This window comes from Gossypium raimondii, chromosome 11 (genome assembly GCF_025698545.1).
Source record: "Gossypium raimondii isolate GPD5lz chromosome 11, ASM2569854v1, whole genome shotgun sequence".
NCBI classification, from domain to species: domain Eukaryota; kingdom Viridiplantae; phylum Streptophyta; class Magnoliopsida; order Malvales; family Malvaceae; genus Gossypium; species Gossypium raimondii.
The window spans coordinates 32,435,467-32,444,525 of NC_068575.1; the positions used below are offsets into that span (position 1 = coordinate 32,435,467).

At 34.0% G+C, this 9,059-nt stretch overlaps 2 protein-coding genes across 2 annotated transcripts; one reads left to right on the forward strand and one right to left on the reverse strand.

Moving 5' to 3' along the window:
* Nucleotides 1–202: 202 nt before the first annotated feature.
* LOC105804173 (uncharacterized) lies at nt 203–6,169 on the forward strand. Its single transcript, XM_012636665.2, has 14 exons — nt 203–545; nt 648–736; nt 1,175–1,333; nt 1,627–1,840; nt 2,187–2,273; nt 2,368–2,507; nt 2,774–2,854; nt 2,953–3,017; nt 3,367–3,542; nt 3,775–3,905; nt 4,007–4,091; nt 4,698–4,911; nt 5,149–5,249; nt 5,417–6,169. Exons 1-14 carry the CDS (start codon nt 378–380, stop codon nt 5,912–5,914), a joined length of 2,208 nt encoding a protein of 735 aa, XP_012492119.1. The 5' UTR covers nt 203–377; the 3' UTR covers nt 5,915–6,169.
* A 115-nt stretch (nt 6,170–6,284) lies between these two features.
* Nucleotides 6,285–6,891, reverse strand: LOC105804174 (uncharacterized). The gene has a single exon (XM_012636666.2). It carries the CDS (start codon nt 6,835–6,837, stop codon nt 6,370–6,372), a length of 468 nt encoding a protein of 155 aa, XP_012492120.1. The 5' UTR covers nt 6,838–6,891; the 3' UTR covers nt 6,285–6,369.
* Between the last annotated feature and the right edge of the window lie 2,168 nt (nt 6,892–9,059).

The following is a 9,059-nucleotide window of genomic DNA, read 5'->3' on the forward strand; positions in this document are numbered from 1 at the left end:
AAAAAGAAAAGGAAAAGTTCAAAATCGAACGTATCAACTTGATTAAGCGTTAAAAAGAGATGGACTTTCAATTAAACAGTTTAAGAAACGAAAAACCATCTTTACTTCTTTATACTTTCTCTTCTTTTTTGGGTGTTTTAGTCTCTCTGTTATTCGTTGAAAAGAAAAAAAAAAAAAAAAGTTTAGCTCTGTGTTGGGTTGGGTTGGGTTGGGTTGGGTTGGATTGGGTATTTTTCTCCAATTTCTCTTTTTCATACAAACGCCAGACAAGCCTCCTATTTCCCCAACCTCAGCGCAAGCGACTCATCGTGCGCAATACAAACCACCATCGTCACTGACCGCGATCGGCGTCAATTCGATTTTAAAGGCAAGGAGAGATGTGGGTATTTTACCTGATCTCGTTGCCTTTAACCCTAGGCATGGTTGTTTTCACCTTGAGGTACTTCGCTGGCCCTGATGTCCCTCGTTATGTTCTTTTTACCGTCGGATACGCTTGGTTCTGTTCTCTCTCCATCATCATTCTTGTGCCCGCCGATATTTGGACGGTAAGTCTTTTCAAATATTTGGTTTATTTAATTCATCGGCCTTTTCTTTTTTTGTAAGATAGGGCTGACCGAATTTGAAAATTTTATGTTAATTTTGTGCAGACGATATCGAAGCCGGGAAATTATAATGAAAACGGAGGAATTTCATTCTTTTGGAGTTGGTCTTATTGGGGTACCTTTCTCCTCACCTGGTACGGTTTTTTTTTCTTTATCGACGCTGTAGCTTATTTACAGTTCGTTAATTGATGTCTATTTGATACTGAAATTCACGTGGACATGCAAATTTTCTGTTTTGTAGATTAGTTTGTTTAGTGTCACATTTGATTAAATTTTCTATAAATTGAAAAAAAATTACTTATTTGGATGGAAATATTTCTTAGATTTCCTTTTTGTTCTCCCCTTGAATGTTAAAAGGCTAAAGTCTGTATCCATACTGTTGTTATTTTGCTGCCATTTCTTTGGGCGGGTTTGAAATGTCGATGACTTAAGGTGTGTTTATCCTTTTGTTGGATGGTCCGGTATGTTATTGTTGTGGGATGATTTTCTTGTAAGTAGAGATGGTATTTGTAGTTGGTTTTCCAGATTGTTGTGCATTTCCTCATATAATTAATTATGTTATCTCTAAGCAGGGCTGTAGTGCCCCTTATTCAGGGTTTTGAAGATGCTGGAGACTTCACTGTGACTGAAAGGTTGAAGACTAGTGTGCATGTCAACTTAGTCTTCTATTCGGTCGTGGGTTCTATAGGCCTTGTGGGACTTATTCTCCTCATTACAATGAACAGGAACTGGTAAACTCTTCCTATTATTTTATTTTATTTTTATAAATTACTGATTTTCTTTGGTTTAATAGTCTATCTGATATAATCTTGGTTGTCTCATAAAGATTAGGATTATATTGGATTGTTGTTTCAAGTTCATATATCTTCTCTCAAGTATCTGGCATCTTTTGGCTCACTGTTATGCTTTCTAACTGATGGGTTCTAGAAATTATTATAGAAAAATGGACATAACAGAAATTTCCTTGTATGTCAGCAGACACATTGCTCTTATATCTTGCTACTTGGTAATTTGTTGTTGACAGGAGTGGTGGTATCCTTGGTTTAGCTATGGCCTTGTCGAATACATTTGGGCTTGTTACAGGAGCATTTCTTCTTGGCTTTGGCTTGAGTGAAATTCCAAAGAGCCTTTGGAGAAATGCAGATTGGACCATCCGCCAAAAAGTTCTCTCTCATAAAGTTGCCAAAATGGCTGTGAAGCTCGATGAAGCCCATCAGGAACTTTCAAATGCTATTGTGGTATTTTTCTTTCCTGATTATATTTTATAAATTCTTTCCCATCTTCTGATCTACTTCCTTTCAAATGATTATACGCATATTGAAGTGTATCCTAGTAGAATAATGCACGGTTTCAAGATCTGTCTTTCATTCTCAGTTGCATGCAGAATACTCATATTTGCTCATAGTTACATTTTTGCAATTGAAATGCTTTTAAGTTTTAACATGCTATTATCAATCAATCAATCAATCAATCTATTAGCAATTTCTATTTCTCTCGTTGTTCCTCCGTGGCTAAACATTATTTGATTATTTTTATGTTAATTAGAATGGATTGTTTTGTTTAACTATTCTTTTGCTTTATCAGGTTGCTCAAGCGACATCCAACCAGATGTCTAAGCGTGATCCTTTGAGACCATACATGGATGTCATTGATAATATGTTGGCTCAAATGGTATTTTCTTTGTTTTTATTTGCAAAATATTCTATGAACAAGGATCTCTTCTATGGAATAGTGCATCACTTTGTGTGCTTCATTTATTCTCCAGTTTAGGGAAGACCCATCCTTTAAGCCACAAGGTGGTCGGCTGGGAGAAAATGATATGGACTACGATTCAGATGAGAAATCAATGGCAACACTCAGGCGTCATCTTAGACTAGCTCGAGAAGAATATTATCGGTACAAAAGGTAAGCTGGATGCCAATTTTACACTTTCAGTTTGTTTTATTGTTCACTTAAATCCAAGTTGTATATCATCTTCAAACTGCTTTAAATGTGCTGGAAACTGGTGATTTTAATCCACTATTTTTGTAGTAATTTTAGTTGATGTCCTATGGGAGTAAGTACTTTTTTCTTTCATTCCTAGGTTTGAATAGGTTGCATATAAACTTTCAATCTGACTTTGTATTTGAAACTTTTGTTTCTTTATATCTGACCCATCGTTAGTTTTGCAGTGAGTACATGGCCTATGTCTCTGAGGCACTTCAGCTTGAAGATACAATAAGAAATTATGAACGTCGCAGTTCAACTGGATGGTTTTCTTCTAACCATGTTTTTTTCTGTCTATTCTATTTTTCCAATATTCTAGTTGCTTTTCCTCAACTTTTAATGTTCATGTATGATAATATTTCAGGAAATATGTATCTAGTTTCAGACCTGGTCGCTCTGGGCAGACAGGAACACTCTTAGATACAATAGGTAAGTAGACCTCTATTGATTTTGTGCTGTAGAAGCAGTATACTCCTCATTTCATGATTGTGAGACCCAAAAGCTTTTGTTCTTTTACTTTGCCCAATTTCTCTGAAAAGGATTTGTTGGAGCCATAATTTGAAGTGAATATTCTAAATAATCTTCTTAGTTTTCTGGTTTATAATGATGTTTATGCTTGGTTTTTAAGTAATATTATTGACTGTCTTCTGAAAGAAAGCAGCTATGTTTCTTGGATGTGGGCTGGGTCCTTGAGGGATGTATGTAATGCTATTGAATCCATGAATAAAAATTGTATTATGTAATGGGTTTTTAACTGCAAATGATTATTCTTTTGCAGAATTTATTTGGCGATGCATCCTATGGAAACAACTAAAGAAGGGCTTGGCTATTATACTTGGCATCATGTCTGCTGCAATTCTTTTAGCTGAGGCTACCCTTTTACCTAGAGGAGTCGATCTGTCTCTTTTCTCTATCCTTATAAACTCAGTAAAGAAGGATGAGGTGCTTGTCCAGGTAAAGATTTTGCATTTTCTCCTTTGAAGAGTTTCAAATCTTGTAGTTTCATAGAGACTCTGTATTCTTGATTTCATTACTCGATTGAGCTAGATATATTAGGTGTAGAAATTTTCAATTTGGCTGTCTATAGTCTTTAGCCTTCTTGCCTTGTGCTTGATATTTCCTTATATAACATGTCTAGACCACCCTTTTCTTTTCCCTCTTTTCTGCTGATTACTTTTTCTTCCAGGCCTTTGCTTTTGTACCTTTGATGTATATGTGCATGTGCACATATTATTCCTTGTTCAAGGTAGGAATGTTGATGTTTTACTCATTAACACCACGACAGACTAGCTCAGTCAGCTTGCTCATGATATGCTCGTAAGTTTACCTTGGAGATCTATTGTTTCTGGCCTTTTTTTATTTCTTTTTCTTTATTTTTTAATTTTGAAAGACAAATTACTCACAAATATCTCTACTAGGATGGTTGCTCGATATGCTCCCCCAATTTCGTACAACTTTCTCAATCTCATTAGCCTTGGTGGTAAAAAGACCATATTTGAAAAGGTAATTCTCTTCCGGCATTCTTTGGCTGTCAAACATTTACATCAGTAGTTCCAGTGCTTATAGAAAATTGACAAGAAAGACGAGAAAAATATGGCATGACCCTGTTGATTACAAGATTAGCATTTCACGTATCATATGCTATGGACGAAGTAATTGGAATGAAGCAGCAATTCTTCTTAACCTGTATCTAAATATTCAACCTTTTTGGTTTAGAGTGAGGCAATAGTACTGTTAGTGTGTGTACTTAGATTGCTGGTTCAGAGTCTGTCACTATTAGCCAAAATTAAATCTGACAATTTAATTATCTTCTCCATTTGTTTCGAAATGTTACATTTTTTGGATTGTAGGGCGAAGTATGTCTAGTTTGATTTTGCTTATTTGGTGTCTCACTATTAGCCATGCAACGGGGGAGCTCCAGTTTCCAAATTTTTCAAGACCAATATAGTGCACTGTTGTCATATTTGGTCCACTTTTTTATGTTTAATTTTTATCTTTTACTTTGGTCAAAAACTGGAACCTTGGTGCTTTATTATCAAACTAGACGTGTGCTATATATTTTTTTCCCTTTCCCTGTATAGTATTTAATCTTTGAACTTCTAATTGCAGCGTATGGGGAACATTGATGATGCTGTACCTTTCTTTGGAGAAGGATTCAACAACATCTATCCACTTATCATGGTTGTTTACACCTTGTTAGTTGCTAGCAATTTCTTTGATCGTGTAGTTGGTTTCTTTGGGAACTGGAAGAGACTTAGATTTCAAACTGAGGCTGATGATATGGATGGATTTGATCCCTCAGGACTAATTATCCTGCAAAAGGGTAAGGGTGTCGATACTTAATTCTTCTAAATTGTATGCTGCATGTTTGGTAATTTCTAGTCTCAGTTTAAACATTTGCATGATAGGGTTACGATAGTAAAATAAATAATTAGTCTGAGTCTGGCAATGACAGAAGTACTATTACTGCAGATGTCTACTCTTTTATCATGGTTTAAATTCCTTGCTAAGAATTATTTTAGATGTATGAGCAGGATTTAATGAGTTTTCCTCTTTACAGAGCGATCTTGGCTTGAACAAGGACGCCAAGTTGGTGAACAAGTAATTCCATTGGCGAGGAATTTCAATGGTGCTGATATTGAGTATGGCCACAATATTACAGTATGTAACCGATCTTAAATAGCAGTCTTTTTCCTTTTTCAATCGTGTAACTAATCATTGTTATGAATTATATATGATTTCCTGCTAGTCTGCAAAATGTTGTCCTTTTTCTTTTTCATCTAAAACCTATGGTATGTTCAATTTCTAACTTGATGTGAAATGCTCAGGATCGTACTGTTGAAATGAAGGCAGCGACGACTTCAGCCACTGGTGGTGTGAAAGGATCTCCCTCAAGGCCTGCGGAAGAAGAGACCCGTAAATATGGCACAAGCAGAGAAGTCATGAGCAACAAGTATGCTGCCATGAGAGAACAAAGTCGACAAATATCAAATCCAAAACCGGTGGAGAATAACATAACCTCTGCTAAGGTCTCATTGCTTGAAGTAGGCAATTCGCATCTTGATAACCTCAAGGGTGGGCCATCTGCTGGACTGGCCTCAACATGGCGATCAATGAAATCTGGTTTTCAAAATTTTAAAGCAAATATTGAGGCCAGAAAGTTTCTTCCTGTGCACCAGAATCAGGAAGCCACACTCATTTCCCATGTCAACTCATCCGATTCTGAGTCCCTTGACGAGATATTCCAGAGATTGAAACGAGCGTCAGTAGACCACAGTGACGAGAATGAAAATGAGAACGACACAGAAACCAAGTCTACAAGATGATATCAAATTCATTCGGAAAAAAATGTGTCTGTGGAAACTGTGATACGAAATGTACAGAGCTCATTGAATTTTTACAGTCCTGTATGAAAGATGTTTGGGGTCAGCAGCAGGAAATTTCAGACCAATACTATATGGGAAAAATAATTATTCCCTGGCTGTATGATTCCAGCTAATTGTAATTTGAATTGAACATTTAGGCATTCAGCTTCTTACACGTGATATATAATATAATCTTTTCGTGATAAAATCTAAAAAGCATCTCTCTTTTGAAGATAAATTCTAGCATCTGAAAAACCTTAGTTGATGCATAAGCCTTTTCTTTTTTTTTTTTAATTAAAGAACCAACATTTATAAAATGCCAATAACAGGATTCAAGATAGAATATTCTTTCCCATTGCATGAACAAGTAACATAGGAAAAGAAAAAGAAATGCACAATTTTATTGAAATTGAATCCTAGGAAACTAATTCACTCTTCCAATCGTTAATCTCATACTTGTTGAAAGCGTCCTTCTTCCCTTTGAAATGTACTAACTTGGACCAAAACCCTTTTTTCTTTTTCCCTTTTTTGGTCTCTTCATCGTCATCATCCAAGTTTCTTGGTACAAAAGCAATCGATCTACTCTTCTTCAAACCATTAGAGGCACCAAGCTTTACCCCGAAAGACGAGGACATCCCCATGATTCCCATCACCCCGGAACTGTTCCGCATATGGGAATGACTATGTCGAGCCGGGGAGTCAGGGTTTGAAGCCAGAGAGTAATGAGCAGGACAAAAATAGAGTGAAGAAGTAACCCGTGAAGCTTCTTTGTATGAAAGAGTAAGACAAGATAATCTTTCTCTAAGACAAGAAGGGCAAACACCTTGCTTTTCCTGGTGATTTGAGTGCTTCTTACATCCATGCTCTGCTTCACAATACTCCATATGAGGTTCGTATGTTTTTTTTTGCCCTCCAACTGTAAATAAATTTTGGTTGGTTTGTGTATATATAGACGACATGGGGGGAGAACAAATTCCACTTAGCTTCCAAGAAGGTTCCTCATATAACATCGTTCGCCTTTACATGTTAGTGTGAGTGTAGTAGATCAATGTTAAGTTCATCACCGTTGGATCATGTAGATGAAAATCTTCACAATGGTCCATGACATTAGCTTTCTTACCCTCACATGTAATAGGACAAAATGACTTGGAAGTTGGATTTTACTATATAAAAGAATTAAATGTTAAAATTAAATAAGTAATTGTAAAAAAAACCAACGCAACCCATTTATACAGTTTATTGAAATCTGTTGAATTTATTTTTGAAAACCATAAAAATGTGTATTATAAAATTATTAATATATTATTTTTGAAAATAATTTGTTTATGAGATTTGGAATAACGTTAAGACGTGGAAAGGATAAAAGGGTCTCGAGCCACGGCGGAAGTGGAAAGTGGCCGCACGAGGATTTTTGATTTTTGAAACTATCATTTTATGCTTTCTGTGTTGGTAATTTACATAATTAAATTATTATTTAACTAAAACGTCTACGTGTATTGAGAGAAAGGACCTATGCTACCTATAATAATAATCACCTAGATTTGCTAATTTTGAAAATAATTTATTATCACAAATCATGCTTTATTGTTAGTGATAAATACATTAAATTCGGTTTAATATGTAATTTAATATATAATTTTTAATATAAAGTAATTACACTGAAAATTTTATTATAATTTTGATAAAAATTTGATTTTGATTCAATTATAAAAATTTTAAAAAATAATTACATCCATAATGTCATGGTCCCCACTCCAAAAATGGTATAATTTTCTTTAGACCCGAAATCTATAAAATTACAAATAATAGATGATAAAATTTAGTTTCATCTTCTCATAATCATAAAATTTTATTTTATTCTTTTAATTAACGAAATTACATTTTAGCCCTTTTAAAATATGCAATTTAATCTTGACCCAAAAAAATCAGGGCTTTGCTCATGACTATATTAATTTATTTTTCTATTGAATAAGTATTTATTTGTATATACTAAATGGTGCTATGTTGATAATGTTGTTAGTATTTTGTGAAACTTAAATCTAATTAAAATTTTATGCATAAGTTGTATAAAATTAAAGTTCATATATTATATTGTATATTAAAATAACATTGGTAAATTTGATTTTTCTACTTTGTTTGTTAATATGAAACGAGTTGAGGTTCGGGTTTCTATAATTATATTAGCATGATACTTTTTGTGACATAAGAAACATATTCGTGTTTTACACGACTTGACCCATCATGTTAATCCACATTATTCAATTTCATTTTATTATAGTTTATTTGTAGAATTATTAATAATCAAAATAATGAGAAATTTATTATTTAACTTGTTATATGATTTAAATAAATTAATTGTATTGTAATATAAATAAAATAATTTATTATTATGTCAATAAAAAAATTCGTATTAGACTTCCGTTACTGAGTTAATGGCAACTAACAGGAGAGCAACTAAAATATCTAATTTCAAAAAGTTGAGTGACTAAAATAAAATCAAGTGCATAGTTGGGTGATTAATCTTGTAATTTACCCTAGATATCATAATGGTTTAATTTTTCTTACATATTGTTGGGGATAAACCCGTGTAAGCAACGAACAAGAATAATAATGAAGAGATTGAAAAGATCAAACACACAAATTTTACATGAAAAAACCCATCTGAAGAGGATAAAAAAACTACAGGAAAAAGGAGATTTCACTAATAAGAGAAAATTACAAGATGGAGAGATTAAAAACAATGAAAACCCAAAACCCCGAAAGAAAAAACCCTTCAAACTAAAACATAGAATTCTATCTTAATTGTGTTTTTATCTATATTACAAACCTAAGGTAACTAAGGCCTTTTTATAGGCTAAAATTCGTAGCTTTTATGACTAGAATATCCCTAGGTTAATCAAAGTTTAAGTGGGAAACCAAAACAGAGTTTAACTGAGAGAAGAAAACCGAGAAACTTGATGAACACATCACTATGTCGTGATTAGGCATTCATGTCGTTGTGACGAGAAGGTGTCGTGTTGTCAGGACGAAGGCTTTCTTCTAGTCGTGAAATCAATTGCTCGTTGAGACGTTGAGCTTTATCTCATCAGGACCTCACTTATTGTTT